The sequence below is a fragment of the Equus caballus genome, chromosome 8 (assembly GCF_041296265.1).
Source record: "Equus caballus isolate H_3958 breed thoroughbred chromosome 8, TB-T2T, whole genome shotgun sequence".
In the NCBI taxonomy this organism is placed as follows: Eukaryota; Metazoa; Chordata; class Mammalia; order Perissodactyla; family Equidae; genus Equus; species Equus caballus.
The window spans coordinates 64,218,610-64,241,169 of NC_091691.1; the positions used below are offsets into that span (position 1 = coordinate 64,218,610).

A 22,560-nucleotide genomic window follows, 5' to 3' on the forward strand; every position below is an offset into this window, starting at 1 on the left:
TGGATCTGTACTCTTAAGATTTGTGCATTTTTAGGATGCAAATTGTACCTCAATAAAGTATTTAAAAAGGAACCCCAATAAAAGCAGTACCAATTACCAATGCAAGAAGCAATAGGCAGTTAACATCTCTAGAACCTTGTTCTGGGTGAAAGACGCCAAACCACGTGCTGGAGAGGACAAAGTAACAGACTCCATCTTTGCAAATAAAGTGCGGGAGCCAAGAAAAACATTAATCTAACCAAGCCACTCCTCTGCTGAAAATTCTTTGCTGGAATTGCGGAGCCTAGACTGTCCGAATATGGTGAAGTCTCTGCCACGCACTGTGCTCAGCGCTTTCCGACCATGATCTCATTGAATCCTTGGAACAACCTCATGAGGTAAGACCAAACTCACTTTGGGATGGGGAAACTGAGGGTCAAAAAGCACTTTTCTGAGGATGAGGGCAACCATCCGTTTCTGTATATCTTGGTATTCCTCCCTGTAGAACATCAGGGAGCTCTGCACCTCACAGACACTTGGTCAATGTCTGTAGACTGGACCAAGGCGAGATACGCTAACTTCCGATGGACTGAAACTCAACAGAAAGAAAAGTCCTGAGCCTTGCTCTAAACGCCACCTGGACGGGAAGGGCGATCCTTCTGCTAAGACAGCAATAACCTCCCCACCTCTCCTGCTTTCCTCAAGGACAACGCCATGCGAGTGGTTCTTTAACCAAATCCCACAAATTCAAACCAAGCAAAAAGCGCTTCATTTGCAGCAGAAACCTGCTCTACCAAACCAGAGACACCGCAAAGGCAAGCGCATGCGCCCCGCCTCCGCTCTGCCCCGCGCAGGCGCACGCGCACTCACTGGGCCCCGGACCCCGCGCATGCGCTCTCACCCCGGCCGGCACGGCCCCACGCAGGCGCAGGGTAGGCGAGTGACAGCGTACCTGCGCAAAGCTAGAGGCAGACACTTTTTTCTTCTTACTGGCGCTATATCCCCCGGCGCTGCTGCCGTTGTGGGAAGGACTGGCGGGCCTCTTCTTGCTGTTCCGAGCTATTCCTGGAGTGGAAGGGGTGGCCACAATGGGAATTTGAGCCGCCATTCCTACCCTGCGTCTGCCACCTCCCCCCACTCCCCACTGCTTTCCCTGTGCAGGCCCTGGAACTGGCGGCTCCCGTTACTTCCGTCTTGATGCTTGAAAACCCGGCCTGGACTAGCAAAGCATTGGCTGACTTCTCTCGGCCGAGAGTAAAAGGCGGAGCTCGGAGCTGTGGGTCCTTTCCGGGCGGGAAGGTGACACGGGGCGGCGTCCTGCTGCTCCGCGCCGGGAGCCTGGGCACGTGGTTGGAAATCCCCAGTGGTTGAGGAATAGAACATCTCGTGATCTTTTTCTAATAACCGGGTTTTTAAAAATTAATAACTATGTTGCCTTTTCTCACGTTAAGTGGGACGATTAATCACTTTTGATGTCTGTAAGAGTAAACTTAGGATCATTCTCAGTGGACTAGACAGACCGCCAAGCTGCTAGCCTTCTACTTGGTCACTGCCTTCTCGCACGGAAGCAGTTTGTGAATCAGTGGTGCCCAAAGGGACTTGAAGAGTAGAGTGATTCCTCAACTTTTAGGGCTCAAAAACCCCTGTGAGCGTGTAAGCCCCTCCCCCCACACGCACCCCTGAATGTTTACGGGCATACGCAAAATTTTACGTACAGATTTCAGGGAGTTCGTAGATCTGCCAAAACCTATTCATGAACTTCGGTGGAACAGTCCGTCCCCACTGTTATTTGCCACATGCTACTCTACTTCAGAAGCTTTACGACATAAACCACATGGTTTATAATTGGTCTGTTAATGTCTTTTTTGGCTTCTGCTAGAATGTAAGCTCTATGAGGGGAAGGCCAGTTGTGTTTGCTCACTTTTCTTTGCTAGGTTCACAGTACCTTGCAAATCATTGGTACGTTCTAAGTATTTTTTGTTAGTGAAGTAATTAATAAATGAATGAACCCGCTGCAGTAACTAGTTGAAGCTACTGTGTTCTAATACAGGAAAGTGGCATATATGGATCTGGATATTTGAAGGAAATAGGCTGCAGAATGACTCAGGTGAGAGAGAACAGTTAGGGAAATGCAATAATGTAACTGACATCTTTTCTCCTTTGGAGAAAGGAATGACCTACCAGTGTTGAAATGTTCTCTTCCGTGCCGCAGTCTCCACCCCGTCCTCACCTAAATCTAGTCTTCCTTATCCCTTATCCCAGTAACTGACAACTCTAACCAGCCAGTCACCTAAGCCAGAAACCAGATATTGACCCTAGGCCCACTCTCTCTGCTATCCCACCCTCCTCCCATTCCTGTCTGCCAGCCCCTCAGCTCACTTCTACCCTGGTGAATCCATCTCCCCTCATCTGGATCCCTGCAACAGCCTTCTGATGGAGATTTGGGCCTCCATCTTTTCCTAATCCTCCCTAATCCCAGTCCCTCCTTCACACTGGCTGCCAGAGTGGGCTATCTAAATCACAAATCTAATCATGTCGCTTACTTTCTTATATTCTTCACGGACCTTCAAGGTGAAATCCAAAGAACTTTTTACCTTGGCGTATAAGGTCCCTCAGACCTGGGCTCTGCCCCCTTTCCTTGCTTCATTCCAAACACTTAATTCCCTGTGCTCCAGCAAAGGACTGTTTCCTAAAGTGTATTGTTCTCTTAACTCATCATATTTTGTTTCCATTATTTCCTCTGCTGGGAATGCTTAACCCCTTTGCCTCAGTTCAGATGGTACTTGCCATGAAAAGCTTTCTGCCATCTGATGCACCCTGCTTTCCCTGCCCCTCCCGTAGCCCCACCCTGTGCACTCTTCTCTGAGAGCATTGAGCACAGGGCACTCTGCTGGGCTGCTTCCTGTAATCCCTTAGTAAATGGTTATTGAGTTCAAATACCAATTTCCTGCTTTCAAGAAGTCAGACAAGTGGGTGCACCACCATCTGGCTTCCCGTTGCTAAACTCAGTTCTGATCTTGTCTGATCCCTTTCTTCCTAAAATCTTTCCCTTGGGATTTGGGACACCGCCATCTTTTTACTGTCCTCTTTCCTAACCACTTGTCCTCTCTTCGGCAGTCTTCTTCTACCACGTGGTTTCTAATCCTACTACAGGTTTTTCACAATATAAGTTATGTAGTCCCATTCCTCCAACAGATACACATTTTTAAAGTTTCCCAGGTGATTCTAATGATCAGCCCAGGTTTGGAACTAGACTCTTCCTGCTCAGTCTTTACACATTGAGAGTTCCTTGGTGCTTGGTCAAAGGCCTTCTGCCTTCCTCAGTCTATAGTCTTCCCCAGCCATCTCACCAACTCACGGGGCCTCAGGTGCCATCTAAATGCAGACCACTTTCATATTTGCATCTCTTATCTGGATCTTTCTCCAAAGATGCATACCAAGATATGAAATTCCTCACCCAGATATAAAATTCCCCACCCAGATGTAAAATCAAGATGCTTACAGGCATCTCACACTCAGCACAGCAAAAACAGAATTGATCATCCTCCCTGCTCCTCTCAAACATGTTTCTCCTTCAGTGTTTCCTATCTCAGTAAGTGCCACCATTATCCACCAGTTGTTCAAACCCAAAACCTGGGAGTCACTCTTGATTCCTCTTCCTCATTCATCTCCGTGCCATAACCCTATTCCAGCCACCATCCTCTCTCTCAGACTTCCACATCTCCTTATTTGTCTCACTGCTTCCACCTTTGGTCCCTACAACCCAGCCACCACATCAATTCCAGATGACCTCTTAACAATACAAATATGCATATTTAGATCATGTGCTCTACTTAAAACCCTTCAGTGGCTTCCTGTGTTCCCTAGAATAGAGTCAATGTCCATAATGTGGTTTCAAAGGCCTTTGACCTGCCATCTCTTCAACCTTGCTTCTCTCCCAGCTCTCTGCACTCTGCTTCAGTTCACTTTTGTCAGTTTCACTGACCAGCTATGTTCCCTGCTCCCTCAGAGCCTTCACACATTTTGCTACTGGTTCTGCCTGGGAGCTGCTTTCCTCCCCACACCACCCTCCTCTAGTCTCATTTACTTCCACCCACTCTTCCTATCTTGGCTGACATGCCATTTTTTTGAGCCTTCCTCATCCTTCTAGTTTGGTTAAAATCCCCTGTTGCCTGTTCCTATCAGCCTCAGCCGTCCAGTACCTATTAATTGCCTGTTTTATGCCAAGCCCTGAGGGTGGAGACAAGGACAAGCAAAAACAGGATAGTCCCTGCTCTCAGGGAGCCCCACTCCAGCAGGGGAAGAGAGACGTTAGATTTGTCTTCTCAGCTGGACATAAACTGCCTGTGGGCAGTTGCCAGAGTCATCAGGATTGAGTGGCAGGGCACCAACAGATGATATTAACAAGGAGAGTGTGAGAAATGTGGGAGGACATCCATGCAAGGGAGCAAAAGCTCTGGGCTGGGGAGAAACCTGTTCCACGTCCACCTTGGCGGTACCAGTCACTGCACAGTGGTGGCACATGTAGGGACTCCATGCACTCTGTTGCATGTGTAACTCGCATGCTCCCATATCTATTGGTAAGGAGAAATTAACACCAATGACACATATTCTCCTAGCTTTTATGTTGAGGCAGGGCCTAAGTCTGCCCCAAGTTGTCGTCGTCCCTCCCCATCCCCCGCCACCCCCCCAGCCCCCCCATGTTCCTGAGAACTTGCAGGGTGTGTCTTGCCTTTGCTGTAGTGTGAGCCCTCTCTTGCATTTCCTCCCCAGCCTCCTTGATAGTACCTGCTGCTCCTGTGTCCCTCACCAATGCCACACTTCCTTTGGCAAAGGCTGCTGGGGCCTCCCCTGGAATGCTGATGCCCTCTCTGGGGCCTGCCAATTCAGCAGCCTCAGCCAGAGTCTGGATCCCAGTTAAGACTTAATGATTAAGAATGAATAATGTACTTGTTAAGCTATCTCATATCATTTGAGACATAAAGTACCCACTTGGTTATCGCTCAAAAATCTCAGGAAACACAGCAGATATCTGGGATCATGCTACTGGATGGAAGACACGCTGTCTCTTGATAACTTGTGTAAAGTATGATAGTCAGTCCTCACTGTGTAAACAATGGCTGCTCCCGTTGATCTGGGACTCCTTGAGGATGGGAAGAAACTTTGAAGCTGGAGTCAAACCCCTCAAAATCCCCAACTCGCAGCTGCCACAAGAGGCAGCAGAGTGTGCAGTGCATGTTCTGAACTATGGGGATGTGATCAAACCCACTGCGACGAGAAGCTGATGGAGCCCCTCAAAGACCACCATAGTCCTCTCTGAAGTGGGAGAGCAGCACGTACAGGGGATGAGGGGCTAACTTCTCCCTCCTCTTTGGAACTTCTGTGATCTCTGTTCCCACCCTGTAAGCCAGAGTTAGATGTCCCGACAAGGAGGCGCTGGCAGCAGCCCGTCTCCTCCCTCACAGACCGTACTACATCGTGTGGTAAATGCCTGTGGTTGCCGGCTCATTTGGGCAGAGACAGTTTCTTCTTCGTCACTGTTTTCAGAGCATTACAGGCCCTCAGTGATGATCGCTGAGTGCCTCATTTAAGCAGTCATTGTCTAGGAGAGAGCTCAGGCCAGTGAGGGCTGGGGCCTTTGTTCACATAGCCGTTTGCTTGTTTTTCACTTAACAGATGCATGGAAATATTTAAAGTCAGGAGAGAGAGAATGATTGAAATGGGCCTGACCCTAACATTGGCAGGATCCAGGGCAGGAATACAAATGGAGGCTTGCATACCACATGTCTTGATATTTATATGTACAAATCAAGCTAATAAACTGTAAAATAAAATACTTTCAACCCTTCTGTCTTGGCAAATATACTTTCATAATGCAGGAGGCCAGAGCTGGATTTAGAATTCTCAGATTCCTTGGAGTTTCACTCCCTTCTGACACATCCCCACCTCCCTTTCATCCCCTGCTCCACTGGGCATCATGAGGTGACACACGTACGTGTGTGGAAACCCCAACTCAAACATCCAGCTTCATCCATATTCTCCCCCACCCTCACAAATAGCCTCCTCTTTACCTCAGGGCTGGGGTATACACATCGAACCCAGGGACGAGGCACACAGAGGCCCTGGAAGTAGGAACAGAGCCATTTGGGAAGGAGATTCTGAGGTCCCCTGGACCCAGAGCATGTTCAAGGAAGGGGGAGTTGTGGACCCAGCTGGGCGCGTGTCCCTGTCTCCAGACTCCTTGCGCGGTGCAGAAGGGCATGACCAGAAGAGGGCCCTCTTGTGCAGGCTAGGGACTGACCTGCTACCATGGGTGAGTCCTGAGGAGGCATCAGATGAGGAGCAGGAGTGAGGGGCAGGGAGCTCCAGCTTCCCTTGAAGCTCAGGTGGGACCAGAAAAGGCAGGCCCAGGTGGAGACCCAGTTTTGGATGAGGTGGCAGGAGCTTTATGTGATCTCCGTCTCTGAGCCCAGGTCTTCTCAGTGAAGGGAGACGTAGCACCACGTGCTACATGGAGGGAGGCAGGGGCTTTGGAAGGGTCATAGGAAAGTTTGGAAAAGCCAACGTCTAACAGTATTGTGAGAAAGAGCTGAGAAGGAACCCGTGAGATGCTTCCTGGTGGTGCTGAGGACCTACTGATGGTGCCGAGGACCTGCTGTGGCTGCCCGGGTACACTTGGGTGGGTTGGGCACAGCTCGACTCGAGGACGCATCTTTTACACGGACCACCATGTGAACAGCAGCCCCTGAGTCGGGCATTGTGCCTCTTGCACAGCCACCCCTGAGGGATCCAGGCTCGTGCAGTCTCTCTGAATTTTGACCTCAAGAGTTAATAGTGGTTTGCAAAGTCTGAATGAGAGAAAATAGTTTTAAGAGCCCTTTTGCTTAGCGAAATTACTTCTTAAATCCATGTCTGTTATATAAACACTAATTTAACATTACAAATGTGGCCCAAAAAGGCTGACAAAGGTCTTCCCAAACAGTGGGATACATGCCTCTAATTCTGAGAGCTAAGCTCATGCTCCCAGGATGGTACTTTCTTCATCCTTGTTACCCACCTCAGTGACTCTTCCTCTGAGCGCTGGTCCTTCCCTCCTCTCTTGCCAGAGTCCCCACCCATTACTTAAAATGAATTATTATTTTAACGCTTACTCTTTGTGCATATCATAGAGAAAGAAAACAATTGTAATCACTATAATTCTGCCATGGCTGAGATTCCCGCCCTATTTTGCTCTGCCCAAACCTCAAATTTGCTAATCCCCGGACTGTGACAACACCTGCCTTCTTAAGTTGTCAGCCTGCTTGGATATTCCCTCCTGTATGGTGGGTCCTAACCCTGCTGCTGTGTTGTTGAATTTTATTTGTTTTTCTTTACATGTCATATTTTGTTCCCATCAGCTGTACTTGCACTTTGAGACAGTAGCTGGAGAAAGTCAGTCCAAAAGCTTTGGGGACAGTTGGTTGTGGAATAAAACAGATGATGTGGAGACTCAGAGATGTTCATTTTCTAAAGAAAGAAATCCTCAAAAGACTCTGAGAAGCTGAGGCCTCCTCCAGGGTGCCCTTCATTCCACATCTTCACAGGACATTGCTGCTCCCGCCTGAGGCAGGTGAACCAACCAGCCCAGTTCCCAGAGTGGGCCCCAGCCCTGGGGACAGGGGCTAGGGCCAGAAGAGGTCATGGGTGGCTGAGCCGGGGACCCATTCCGAGCAAAAGGATAGTGTCAGCCACCTTCTTCCTCAGTAGGACCCTGGAGAGGCCCAGAGGCCTGCAGGACACAGAAGCCCCTACCCACTCCCCCACCTCCTAGCTTCCCCACCCCCCCAACCCCACCCCCACCCCCGTCCAAGGAAGCCTGGTTTCCTGATGAGGCTTCTGCCTGCCATGTTTGGAAGAGCAAGAAATGGAACATGTGATTGTGCCCAGAGTTTTTTTAGAAAACCATTCACTCTATGAAGTCTCAAACTACTTATGATGCCTTATCCTTCCTTTTTAACTCTCCCTGGGGCACTTGAATGTTGAGTGGGTTCTGACCAAGTCCAGCGGCCCCACCCTCCATCTCACTTCTCTCAGTGCCCTTGGAGGGGGGCGTCCCACCCCACCCTGGCTGAGCTCCTGCTGTGGCTCCTGTGAGCTCAGTCCCTGACCTGTGTGCAGAGTGGCTTCTGGCCTCTTGCCTTAGCCCATGTTCACTTTTGCAGCTCCCTAACCCTGCCGTGGTGCTCGTTCTGAAATGATCTATTTGGTTCCCCACCTACTTGCACTAAGGATCTGAACTTTTTGTAAGGATTGGGAATCGTCAATGAATTAAACATCTGAACGTTTGCACTCTGCTCTAACATGAAGAAGTTCTCGTGGGTTATAGCTGGTGGATGAGGCATTTTCCCTATACTAAAGGGCCCTGAGCCAATATGCAGTTTAAGTTCTTGCCTTCTGATTTTCATTTCTGCTTTCTGGTTTAATTAAGAGTTGGCTGTAGACATCTCTGCCAGCACTTCCACATACTTAGCAGACTGTCTGTTTTCAATATACTGTGGACCAAAGTGACAGATCCCCAAAGGTATTAGAAGTATGTCTAAAATCATCACAAATACCTGAAGGTGAGGCCCTGGTTGGGGCAAAGTGGGCGTCCAGGGACCAAGGGCATGCCCTTCAGTGTGTGGACTTTAGGAGAATTAGTTTGGCTGGTCAAGGACTTTTTGAGTCTTGCAAATTTTTTTTGACTTCACTTTCCTTATCTCTGAAATGAGTTATCCAGTTTTGTTTACCTGAGATTTTTTAAATAAATGTTTTTATTAGAGCAGGACTCACATACGAAAAGTACACAAATCGTAAGTATACAGTTGGACAAATTTTTACAAAGTAAACACACTGATGATCGAAGTCAAGAAACAGAACACTATCAGCACCACCAAAGCCCCCTGTTTTATGCTCATTGTCAAAATCTTCTACTCCCCAGAGGTTACCACTGTCCTGGCTTCTGACGCCAGATATTCATTCTGAGGTTTTAATAAATGCAATCGTACACACTGTATTTCTTTTGTGTTTCTCTCTTTGGTGAGACTCGTCTTTGTGTCATGTAGCAGTGCTTCCTTTTCATCACTGTATAGTTTTCCATTGTGAGAATATACCATAATGTATCCATTCTTCTGCTGGACATTTAGGTTGTTTCCGGGATCTTTTGGCTCTGTTGAATTAAGCTGCTATGAACATTGTACACATCTTTTGGTGCACATATATATTCACTTCTGTTGGGTTATACTAAGAATGGAATTCCTGGATCGTAGTCTATGGCTTAATAGATACTGCCAAACAGTTTTGGTAAGTGATTGTACCAATTTACCTTCCCACCAGCATCAAATGAAAGTTCCAATTATCCCAAATGATTAAGAATTTTTCATTGAACTTTATAATGAATAACTGTGTTTGCCAAAGAAATGCCCCTAGCAAGGGGAGAGGAAGTGGAGTATGACAGAAAATCATACTAAAATGAAACCCCAGGTGAAGCATGCAATCGTTCTGGACCATGAAGTCCTCATTTCTGAGACCACGTTCATCCATGAAAGTCTTGGCTTATTTTGTGATTTTATGGGAAGTGCTGGTTCATCATATACTGCCTGGCGTCTCCCTGTGCCGGGCCCAGGCCTAGCTCTGGGGGGATGCTAAAGAACAGACACATACACGTGTGCCATAGATGCACTGCTTCAAGTGCAGAGATTGAATTGGAGCAAGGACACCGACCAGCTAAAGACTTAGAAAGGGCAGGTGGGAAATGAATAAATTCGAAAGAAGAGTTCTTGGCCCCAGAGTGGTGTTATTTTGTTCTAGGCAGCAAGGCTGAGCTGGCAGAACGGTCAGAGTCCAAAAGGAGCCAAGGGCAAGGCAGTGCTTAGGCCTCTGCAGGTGAGCCACCTCGCTGCTCAGCACACACCTACCTCCTGTGCGCCTAGACAAGACAGGAGGCAGCCACCACCTCTGCCAGCCTCCTGCCTACCTACAACATTCTCCCGCATCAAAGTCCGAGCTGGGCCATTGGGTGGATGGAGCCTGTGGCCTATGCTCAGGCCCTAGTTGCAAGTGAGGCTCGAAGAATGAGGATCTAGCGTTTTCAGCTTCTATAGAGGGAAAGGGGCCCCAAACACAGGAAAGGGTTCAGATATTAGACCACTAAGGCTATGGTTACTGATGATAACAAGAGTTAAGGCAACTGTCACTTGTTCGTTCTTCCTGGATTTTTTTTTAATCACAACTAAAGAGCATCAAGATATTCTTTTATTCCTCATTGTTCTCTACAGTTAAACCTGTCAGGATCCACACCTTAGACCCACCCGACTCCCAAAGGGCACAACTGTCACGAGTTCAGAAGTGACACAGCTTCTCAAAACCATGCAAGGTATGCAGGAGGACTGGCCAAACCGAAAAGTGGACGCAAGAAGCCCCTGCAGTTCCCCACTATCTGAAGCAGCTATCAAATAGGGCAAGTGTTTGTTCTTAGACCCGGAACGTAGTGGTTTGTGATTCCTCAATTAAAGGTTTGAATGCATTCACTGACTGCTTCAAACAAAGACCTGATCGGGTCCTCATTCTAAGGGCCATGGAAATCTGCCCAGATGCACAGCTGCGCACTAACAAATGCGCACATGCCACAAACACACCCAGTGTCGTCCACCTTAGCCCCCAGTGCCCCTGTGGCTGGCAAACTAGCTGGCTTCTGTATCGCTGAGCCCTCCTCACAGGGCCAGTTATGGACAGACTGTGAAACAGTCACATCTGTCCTTCCTCTCCTCATTCTCACCTTTCCCCCTCGTGGTGCTTCCTCCGGCAAAGTGGCCTCATTTTCTCAAGAGGTCTTTCCCCAAGGCAAGCAATCAATCAACGCAGTCTGGGAGGAGGGGACTCTTGCAGAAGAATGTGACCTAAAATATCTCATGGGAAGGAGCCCCAGCGCCTCCCCAAACTCCTGGAGACCCACTATAGGCACTGCCGTCTCTCTGGGGCTCTTGTAAAAGGCAGATAATCCCAGAAGAGGTCAAGTGTTGAGTTATCAGCCCCTGGTGTCCCACTGTGGGTTATCTTCATCAGATCACCTTCCTCTGAACCAGGAGGAGTCTTTAGGGATGGGGACAGCTTCTAAAGGCCAGCAAAGGGAGCAGAACAGCAAGCATGAAACCCTCTAACAGCTCTGATCCATGGCTCTGGAGTTCCCATTCCTCCTCCGCACCAGCCTCCACGCCCTGCTTTGCCCTCACAAGAGAATGAGAGGCACAGCCCAAGCTGGCTGCCCACACAGCATGCTCTGGTCTGGGCTCAGTCTCGCTACAACTTAGCAGGTGTTGTCCACATCTCTAGCCCTATCCCACTCTGCATTTTGCTCCTCCAATCCCGAACCCTCACACCTACCTGCCTGTATCCTCAGCACACATTGCTCTCCTCAGCACTCAGCGCGATGCAGCAAACCCAGATGCTGTGACGACTCTTGGCAGTTTACAAGCATTTTTACATGTATATTTAGTCCATTTAGCCTTCACAACAAATCTGCCAGTGGGCTGCTGTCATGCCCATCCCATCACATAGGAAACTGAGGATCTAACAGAATTAAAAATAAAATGAGGAGCCGGCCCGGTGGTGCAGCGGTTAAGTTCCCACGTTCCGCTTCTCGGTGGCCCAGGGTTCGCCGGTTTGGATCCCGGGTGTGGATATGACACCACTTGGCAAGCCATGCTGTGATAGGCGTCCCGCATATAAAAAGTAGAGGGAGATGGGCACGGATGTTAGCTCAGGGCCAGGCTTCCTCAGCAAAAAGAGGAGGACTGGCAGCAGTTAGCTCAGGGCTAATCTTTCTCAAAAAAACAAAATAAAATAAATAAAAAATTAAATTAAATTAAATAATCCCCCCTACAGAGGATGTTTTAAGGTCACACAGCTAAAACAGGGGCCAAGCCGGTTTGTGTCAGCAACTTATCTGATGTCCAGTAGTGTGCTGGAGAACATCAGAGGCATTCCTGGAGGACCCAGCCCCTCTTCTCAGTGTCAGGCCTGAGGCACTCAAAGCTTTGGTCCTTGTTTCTTGCTTATTGCACTGGCCAGAATCTCCGGTTCAATCATGAATAGAAGAGATGAGAGCAGACATCCTTATCTTATTCCTGGTCATAAAGGGAAAGCATTCATTTTTGACCATTAAGTATGATGTTAGCTGGGGGGTTTTCATAGATGCCATTTATTAGGTTGAGGAAGTTCCCTTCTATTCCTAGTTCACTGAGCGTTTTTAAATCAGGAATGGAGGTAGGATTTTGTCAAATGCTTGTTCCGCATCTATTAGGGTCATCATAGTTTTTCTTTTAGTCTGTTAAGACGATGAATTAGATTGAGTGCTTTTTGGATGTTAAACCAATCCTGAATTCCTGGCTTAAGTCCCACTTGGTTATGAGGTATTATCCTTTTAGTATATTGTTGTTTCAATTTGCTAAAATTTTGTTAAGAATTTTTGCATTTATGTTCAGGAGAGATATTAGTTTGTAGTTTATTTGCCATGTCTTCGTCTGATTTTACTCTTAGGGTAACACTGGCCTCATAGATTGAGTTTGGAGGCATTCCCTCTTCTTCAATTTTCTAGAAGACTTTGTGTATTATTCCTTTCATAAATGTTTGGTTGAATGTACCAGTGAAGCTATCTGTGGCTGTTTTGAGGCTCCTTAGTTGTGATTTTTAAAACAGCAATAATAATCCAAGGAAATGTCAACAACTGACAATCCCAATTACTATCGTTAGCATCACCATCCTCACAGCAGTAGATGGTGCCCTTATTGTTTATCGTCCCCGCCAGCTCCCAGGAAGAGTGAAGCCAGCATCCGAGTGATGCTCTAGTGGTACCTCATGGGGCTGAATTCACAAAGAGCTTGCTTCTACCTGACCCACACATTCAGAAACCAATGGCTTCTGAGAATTAGTATTAACTCTTCCAAATGGCTTAGTGATGTTTTCAGATCCCCCAGCCCTGGACCCCCCAGTCCCTTTACTCAGGACCCTCAGCCAGGCCTGGGCCCCCAGTGCAGTTGGGTTCACATTCCTTCTTCTGCACTTGTGGTCTCACTGCCCCTACCCCTCAAACAGCATATTCTCTCGTGCACTTTGTTCAGATTTTCTCCATCCTTCTAGGCCCAGCTGGTGTCCATCCTGACTTTCCTGATAATCTGTCAACACCACATGGGCCTGTGTCTGAATTCTTGTCACCCTGACAGCCAGAACTACACAGTAAGGCCTCTTGTTAAATTCTGCCTTATGATAGTTTCTCATTGGCTCCTGTGTATGTTTCTCTCTAACTAGATTATAAAATACGTACTTGTCTCATATTGCATCAGAATACCCGATGTGAGGTTGACTGATTTAAGGCTGGTCATTATAGCATACGGCATAGGAATTTCTCATCTCACAATGTCTGCTTATTCAGCAGCAGCTCCACTAGAAAACAAATACCAGGGAGAACATCTTTTCATATACAACTTTCTCTCCTAAATGATTGCATATGTTGTATGTCAGATCTGCATATCTCCTAAATATTACTTGGTTTTCCTTTTGGCAAAATGATTGACCTGATTTTTTTTTAATGAAAACTCTAAAACTATATATGGAAAAGTTAGTATTGCCTAATATCTGAAGCATTTTTGCCTACATTTCATTACACTCCACCATGAGGTGGAGAGAGCAAATCTTTTACAAGGCTCGCAGTTCCAGCCCTGGCACTGTCATGCTTCCTCTGTGCTCAGACTCACCGCTCACTTCCTGGGCCCCCACCACCACATGCTGTTCCATGCCCCAGGCCTCATGCTGTTCCCTTGACCCAGAAATCCACCAGGGTCCAATTCTGATATATCTTCAGGTAAATACTGTCCACTCCCAGCCCCAAGCAGAACTAATTGTTCAAATGTAACTTTCTGAAATCACGCTTTTACTTGCTTCATCACATCCTACTTAAAAAAAAATCTTTAGAACTCATTAATAAAATATACCTTCATTTCAAAAATAATTTTTGAGGTTGAAAGTCATTTCAATTGTTGGAGAGTTTGTCAGTATTTCAAAGGGTAGTGATCATTTATTCTGATGGCCCAAACCCAACCTATCAGAAGTTGTTAAAGTGAACATGTTTACCACCAAAATCCCCAGAAGTCTCTAAATATCATCTCCTTGTTTTCCGGTTCCTCCTTTTTCTGATCCTTGTTTTTCTGTGCAGACAATCCTGAGTGTCTCTTTGTATCTGCTCCTGGCTCTGCCTTGGACCGGGTCTCTTGGCTATTTGGTTTCTCTTCCCTTTTCCTGCCTTTCTCTGTTGCTTTCCTAATCCTTTCATTGTTGTCATAACTTGGGCTGACTCAGCATCAGGTCACACCAGGTCTTGGCCACCAGAAGCCAAAAAGGACAGTGACTCTCAGAAATTCTTGTAGCCACGGAGCCCAGCCCTGATGAGGGTGTTGGGGTAGACACCATGCTTTCACTTCTTGTCCCAGAGAAATCCAGCACCTCCACGAGCCTGCATAGTTATCTCCTTCTCACCTAATCACTGGAGACCAACTGTTAGCCTAAGACTGAGTGACATACAGCAGGTGTCTTGAACCCCCCGATCCTGAGCGTCAGAGGCACTCAGCTCACACACCCGGGCTCCAGCCAGTACCCAGATCACGGAGCGGGTTAACTGAAGCTATGTTCATGTGGATTTTATGTGATTATATTTTTGCTCCTATTAGATTAAAAACTATTTTGAGATAAAATAACACTTTAGCTTTAAAAGTCCAATGTTGCATTTTTGCAACTCTTCAGTCTACCATGCACTCAGGTTATTTTTTAGTTCTTTAGGTGTTACCTGCTTTATATTGTACACACCTGAAGACATGTCATTCAATTCTCTATTCCAAGTACAAGTATCTAAAACTGGACCACACGCTTTCCCTGACAAGTGGTCTTCCAGAGCTATCTTCCACTCTTCTTCCTCTTGCTTTCTGCCTGAAGCCTGACCCAGATTAAGGATGGATCAAAGGCTCTTTCGCCCTCAGGTGCCCAGGTGGGTTTAGCCAATGGCAAGACCCAGCAGGAGATGAGTGGGGGAGAGTGGAGCAGGGTATTTATTCCTTTAGTTCCCTCTGGGCAGGGTCACCTTGAGTAAGCTACATCTCTTAACGGAAGACCCAGGTCCTTTCGGGGAAGTCTTCTCTATCGGGCTTTCTCCTTCCAGGTTCCCATAACAGCCCCAGGAAGCTGCACTCTCCCTTGTGGTTTCCTGACACCCAACCACACCTCTCTAAACTGTTCCTTCGTTAAACCCTCCATGAATTTTCCTAACTTGAGTGTGTCATTGATTTCCTGCTGATAGATCTTGTTTTCAAGGTGTTTGAAGTCCTCATTCAGAGGCAATGGCAGGTTGACAATGTCACACCACATTTGGGTGAAAACACCTTGACTTGATCTCATGACAAAGTAGAGCAACCAACTCAAATGGGAGCAAGAATGAGAAATCCGTTGACTTCACTCCAGGCAGTTGCATCTCAAATATATCACTTCTTTAATGTAACGGTCCTGTGATGACCATGACTCAATGTTCTATAACTGCAGATCTTGTTTGGGGATTGATTAAAGTCTTAGATTATAAAATTACTAGGAAGGGAGTAGATATTGTCAAAGTTGTTTTGAAATGTGTTTTAAGTCACATCTGAAATTTTGAATCATGGGCATTCTTAAACTCTTTCCCTGCTTCTCCAAGTAGGGGGATGTCACGTTGTGACTTTATGCCACTAGTATAAACAACTCCATTCCAATCTACTCAGCCGGTTGGTGAAATTTAGGTGAGGCCAAAGTTCGGCCTAAGAACCAAGCCTGCAAAAGTCCCAGGTCTTCAGTGCCCTGAGCACATCCTACATCCCTGGCCTGTGTCCAACGTGTCACATGCATTGTCCCATCCATTCTCAGCTCAGTCCTATGATGGGGCCTCATAGCCCATGTGACCACTGCGTTTTACCCCCTCACCTGCCCCCAGACCTGCTATGCTTTGTGCTCCCAGTTCCATGATGTCCCTGCAGGCTACAAGGGCATGCAGACAGGCCCTCAGTTGGAAGGAGACACACAGGGGACACAACTAATAACTCACATGAGCCTTCCCATGAGTCACCTCACCTGACCAAGGTCACCAAATTATAAACCAGGGCTGATCCACGATACCAGGGTGACATATTTTCTGTCCATATTGTGATATGCCTCGCAGAGACCAGAGTGGCCCATCTTTTGAGTCTTGTGGAGGGAAAATGACCTATGTAAAGATGTGTGCTCCTCTTTCTCACCTCTCACAGGGTCACTGTTGATAGTTCAGGGGGCAAACAGGAAGTAGGATCTTATTGTCTCTCCTACACCAAAGCTTTGGGGTGGCTCCAGGGTTCCCACTGTCACAGACGGTCATGGTGATTCCCACAGAAGCCCCTGTGATGACCTGAGCTCTTTGCTCCTCCCCAGCCACCCTGCCTACTCTGCTGGCCTAAGCTGCTGCCAGGCCAGGGGGTCAGAAATGTTAACCCTTCCCCTGACCCAGGAACGCACCCTGAATTAACCCAAACCAGGTTCAACACAGTTGTCCAGTGGCCGCACAGGCCACCCGGACTGCCCGGTCATTTCCTCATAACTCAACCCTGTATTTTGCAACACTGAATTTTGGAGACCCCCCTCTCCCCATGGCATTATGGCAGAGGTTATTGTGTGAGCATTATTTACTATGAGTTGGGCAGTTTCAGGATCCCAATGAAGGAAGAGGAGAGTTGGAGGTTCCAGCAGCTCCAACTCTCCTTTGTCCCATCGGGTGGCAGCCTTTCGAGGCCTGCAATGCCTTCTGACCCCTCTTCCTGCCCTGGGTTCATGGCCCCCTGCACAGGAGCTCCTTTGTCAGGCCTCTTGAACAGGCAACACTTCTCAGCCAGAGTTTCCCACCCAGATTTCCTGCTGTGCTGTACAGAATGCAGGGTGCTCAGGCTCAGCTAGGCCCAGGCCCTCCAGGGGAACTGTGAGCTGGACCTGTGCAGGGACACTCACTGCACAGAGAGAAGTAGTCATGTTCTCAGAGGCCACTGAGTCTAATCTCACAGGAAAGGAGAAAATGTTGCTCCTACTGACATGGCTCCAATATTGACCATTGGCCATGGTGCCCCCTGAGCCCCACCCCAGGTTGCATTTTTGTGCTGTGGGACTGAAAAGCATTTTCTCCATAACCCGCTTCACCCCAAGGCTTAGCATCGTATCTTAAACATGCACACACATATACACATAATACACACAGAGGCACAAAATACATACACACCTATATATGCATAACACACAGATTCATACACACACAACATATACAAACACAATTACACATAATACACACATACTCTTACATACCTATGCATCATAATATACGTGCATATATACATACACAAACACTCTCACACACATTCATACACATATACACACACAACCAGCCATTAGCAGTGGCTCTCTCTGTTGCCCTGGCAGAGTAGCACCATTTCTGATTCAATCCTTTCCATCCCCCATCTCCCTTTGGTGAGAAGTTGGGGGTGTAGGGGAGAGGCCCTTGGACCAGCTCATCCCCACCACATTGAGTTAACAGATTACCTCTAGTTTAAGAAGCAAAATGGCCATGATTTAGAATATGTCTGCTTGTGGCTGAGGTGAGTGTTTCTGAGGACCCTAACTTTTCCTTCCTCTGGCTGTGGACTCATCCAGGGCAGAGATGCTTTCCAACGTTTTTATTTTTATTTTTTGATGGGTTTTTGTGCTAAGTCCTTATCACAAACAAGTGGTAGGTGCCTGATTTTAATGAATGGATGAAAGAATGAATGGATAAACAAGTCCGCTAATTAAAGGTGATGACTATGGATAATGGTGAAGATGACCACAAAAATAGATGTTTGAAAAGATGAATGAGAGATGACATGAGGAATAAGATAACTTGATAAATTGTTAATTTTACCTTCTAATTTTTTTCTCTCACCAACTCAAATATGCAAAGAAAAGTCACTTGATTTTTTTAAGCAATAAATTACTTGCTGGCTCCAACTCGTCCTGGCTGGTGAAGAACATGTGCTCTCCTTGCTGGAATGTGCCCCCACTCCCTGGTGTACAGAGCACCAGGGTATGTGTGTGGTGAGGAGAACCAGCTCTTCTCTTCTGCCCCCAAATGGCCTCTTCAGGTCCTGGGTACCTTTGTAGCATCTGTTCCTAAGGTGCCTCAGGGAGTAGAAATCTGGGCCAAGTCAGCCTGTGGTCCAGATTCCCAAGCAGGGTCACAGGCTCCAGGCCTCCAGGATCCAGACACTGAGTGGACATGAGTGGAGCACACTGGGGGCCAGTCTCTAAGGAGCACTGGATCTACGACAAACTGGAGTAACATTCAAATTGTTTACAGCACCATGCTAAACAAGATGTCTGTCTGTACAACCAGTTCTGGCTTGTGGCCTCCAGTTGCCAGCCTTTCCTCTCGGGGAAAGTCTCCAGCCCTTATGGAGATCGGTTACCTCTGTAATTCTCCTAAGGACGTACAGTCGTGCATTGCTTAACAACACGGATATGTTCTGAGAAATGCGTTGTTAGGCAATTTTGTCACTGTGCCAATGTCAGAGTGTACTTTACTTACAAAAACCTAGATAGTATAGCCTACTACACACCTAGGCTATATGGTACTAATCTTATGGGATCACTCTCATATATGCAGTCCATCATCAACCGAAACGTGCTAATGTGGCATATGACTGTATTTAGGGCATCTCTGGAGGATGTCAAGCAGCTTGGCACAGGTCTCTCTGGTTTCAGGACCCCACAGAGCTCTGTGTGTGTGTGTGTGTGTGTGTGTGTTTGTATAGATACCTCTCTCCATCTCTCCTGCCTTCCCTCCCATACACTCTCATCCTCAAGGTCATCCCCACAGAAGTGACTAAGAGAGGGCTAAACTGGCCCTACACCTTCAGCCCCATGTGCAGATAAAAGTGGAGGACAGACATTCAAATGGGAGAGTTCATTGAAAGAGAAGAGTTGCCAGTGACCAGCGAGAGAAGTGACGTCTCCTTGCTGATAGAGCAGACTGAGAGGCAGTGGAGGAAGAAGAATAAAGAGACTGCCACCTTCCCTCCTTCCCTGTGATGCTGCGATGCCGGCCCTGAGCAGGGAGGAGGGGAGAAACTTAGGATTGGATGGGGGACAGGTTGACATTTTTTTTTAAGGATTGGCACCTGAGCTAACAACTGTTGCCAATCCTTTTTTTCCCCCTTTTTCTTCTGCTTTAGCTCCCCAAATCCCCCCAATACATAGTTGTATATCTCAGACGCAGGTCCTTCTAGTTGTGGCATGTGGGATGACACCTCAGTGTGGCCTGACGAGCGGTGCCATGTCCGCACCCAGGATCTGAACCAGCGAAACCCTGGGCCGCCGCAGCAGAGCGTGCAATCTTTAACTTAACCACTTGGCCACGGGGCGGGGCCCCCCACTTGACATTTTAAATTAAATGGCACTGGGCATTCATAACCTTCAAAGTAAAAGGAAGCCTGGGATGTCAAGGAGGCAGGAATGCAAATTCATCTAAATATGTTTAAAGCCAAAGAAAGAAGGTAATGAAGCCATTTCCTGTTTGTACCCAACAGGTTCAGCCTACTCACCAGACCAACTTTCTCCAGTCCCGGAAGACTGTGTCCACCCCAGGGAAAATCCTTCTTGCTGCGTGTTTATTCCGGACTATCTGGGTCTGACCTAACAGCACAGACTTTTGGAAGACAGAGTCAGTCTGACTTAGAGGTTCCTCTACTTGCCTGCCTGCCTCATTCCTCCTGAAGGGAAGCGAGGACAGAGCCAAGCTCAGCTCAGACAAGAAGCTGGGAAAAGGGAAATACAGGAAGGAAAAAATGTGCAGAGATTACTGTCACAAAACCTTAACCCAAACACACTGGTCAAAAACAAAAGAATCAGAGATCAGAGCAGTAAAGAGGAGGGCTGCTCAGGCGAGGAGGCACCCCTGGCTTCCTAAAATCCTCAGGTGAGCAGGAGTCGAAGGGCTCCTTCAGCTCACACATGCCCTACGCCCCTAGCCCAGCCAGGGAATCTCCATCTGGAGCCTCTGTTTTCCCATCTGTCCAAATAGACACCAAGAGCTGATTCCAGCGACCTCACAGAGGTGGCATGGAGTCAAATCCAACTACATGGCCTTAAATGAAAAAGAAATTCTGAAAACTCTGCATAAAGCCACTCTGTACCCAAAATTTCCCCAGTCGTCATCACTGCCAATTAGTGAGGCCCTTATGGAGACGGGTTAACTCTGTAATATTCCCAAGGATATATTTAGGGCCTTTTTGCTTTGTAACTCTTTGGGACTTTGCGATACAGTATTGTACTAATTTTAAACACGCACAGCTCACAAACAAGTTGTGTTCCAGAAGTAGATCTGCACGTTGGTTAGTTGGCTCTCCAAATTCAGTTTCACGTAAAAACCACACTCAAACCAATCCATGATACATGTGCAGCCCAACTAGTAGAAAATAATACAGTTACAATATGCTAATGAAGCCAAACAGAAAAAAAATATGTATATTAAAACTGACCAAATAATAGTACATTCACTAGCTTAATTCCAGGTACTTTTAAATTCTCCAGGAATGCTTGAATGCTGCTGTTTCCTGCCTCTTGAAGGCTTCTGCTGGGCAGAAAGCAAGTATAGCAAGGGGGGATGTGGAAAATTGCGATGGAATTCCTGGCAAGTCACAGCAACCCACACGTTTCTCCTCTAGGATTTCCCGGAGCCAGCCTCCTCCACCGTCTGTGTCCACTGACCACTTCCTGGCTCCACCGCGCCTTAACACATTTCCCCATCTTCCTCCCCCAGCTCTGGCAGGGATGAGAGCCACACACAAGGTGTTAAGGTTTAGAGGAAGGAGAGGTTGACATTTCTACTTTTAAATTTACTAAAATAATTTAACTGCAAAAAAAGAAAGTTGCAAGTCCTCAATTGCCAGTTTCTAACCTAGTCTGATGTGAAGTGGCCAGGTGTACTTTGGCAGCACTCCCTCTGGACTGAGGGGACTCATGTGTCCGTTCTAAATGGGTCTCTGTCAATGCCTAGCATGAGTTTCCCTGTTTAGGGCCACAGACCACATGGCCAGGACAGGCTACATAATTGGTGGGACCCAGTACAAAATGAAAATGCAGCACCTGTGTTCAAAACTATAAAGAATTTCAAGACAGTGACAGGATAGTGTTAAACCGAGCATGGGGTATCAATACATGGACCCTGTGTCTCATTGCACAGGTCACATACCCACGAAGCCAGCCCTGAGTGTGGCACAAACCTATTGGACAACCTTGACTCTTCTGGGTTATGTCCCATTTCCTGTCCAGATTTCCCAGGCGACTTTCTTTAGCCTCTTTGCATCTGTACAAAGGGTCCCTAAGAAAGGCACCCCTGGGTCATCCATCAGAGACTCCCTTTGCCTCCAAGGCCCCCAGTCCATCTGGCTAATCAGATAGTGCTCTTAAAATAGTACTTACATTCCACCTCTCATTGCAGCCCTGTAGACAATTTCCCCCATTATGAACTTTCGAAAGTAAGAACACAGTGCTCTGGGGCAAAGGCAACAGACACATGGCTGTGGTGGTTACGCTGGGTCCTTCCTATCTCAGCATCTGCTTCTTCACTGGTCTATACTTTCAGCATGCTGGCTGCATCCAGGCCTTTCTTTAGGTCTTTAACCAACAGTAAACCCCAGTGTGATGGTTAATTTATGTGCCTACTTGACTGGGCCACGGGATGCCCAGGTATTTGGCCAAACGTTATTCTGAGTGTGTCTGTTTTTGGATGAGATTAGCATTTGAATCAGCAGACTGAGTAAAGCAGATGGCTCACCCCAATATAGGTGGGCATCACCCAATTGGTTGAAGGCCTGAATAGAACAAAAGGCTGACCCTCCTATGACTAAGGCAAAAAAACATCTCCTTACTGATTGCCTTGAGCTGGGAAATCGATCTTGTCCTGCCTTTGGACTCAAAGTGAAACATTGGCTCTTCTTGGGTATCGAGCCTGCTGGCTTTCAGACTGGAACTACACCATCAGCAGTCCTGGGTCTCCAGCTTGCTGACTGCAGATCTTGGGACTTGTCAGAATCCATAATCACACGAGCCAGTTCCTTATAATAAATCTATCTATCCTTCTAAAATAATGTTTGTTTTTATGTGTCAATAGAATAGCTAGATATAGATATAGATGTAGATGCAGATATAGATATAGATACAGACCTGTCCTGTTTCTCTGGAGAACCCTGACTAATACAACCAGTCTATCTAAAAAGTCCAGTTAGGGTTGAAAGTGCTCATAATGACAGACACGATGTTAATGCCCTGCTGCCGAAAGCCACTACGAATACACCTGTAGTGGACCAGGTGGGTTTATTACTCATCACATTGAGGGAGATCATACACCACGGGGAACCACGGTACAACTCTGTAAAAGGGTGTCAGGAAGAACCTGTTATAGAATTTGGGCTTTGGGGATGATTGGGGAGGATCCAAGAAAGC

The 22,560-nt window shown here is 47.2% G+C and overlaps 1 protein-coding gene and 1 long non-coding RNA gene across 6 annotated transcripts in view; one reads left to right on the forward strand and one right to left on the reverse strand.

Moving 5' to 3' along the window:
• Window positions 1-1,348, reverse strand: part of INO80C (INO80 complex subunit C) — a 41,582-nt gene extending 40,234 nt beyond the window's left edge. For 2 of the 5 annotated variants that reach the window (XM_023647661.2, XM_005612842.4), the window contains exon 1: window positions 932-1,280. In XM_023647661.2, the coding sequence (XP_023503429.1) occupies window positions 932-1,087 (156 nt within the window). In that variant the 5' untranslated portion in view covers window positions 1,088-1,280. Of the gene's footprint in view, window positions 1-665; window positions 828-931 lie in introns of those variants that run through there. The other 3 variants (XR_011421013.1, XM_001496752.7, XM_070220937.1) reach the window with 3 other exon arrangements.
• LOC138915288 (uncharacterized) lies at window positions 200-22,202 on the forward strand. The gene is made up of 2 exons (XR_011421015.1): window positions 200-377; window positions 19,644-22,202. It is a non-coding gene; the product is annotated as an uncharacterized lncRNA (long non-coding RNA).
• Window positions 22,203-22,560: the final 358 nt, after the last annotated feature.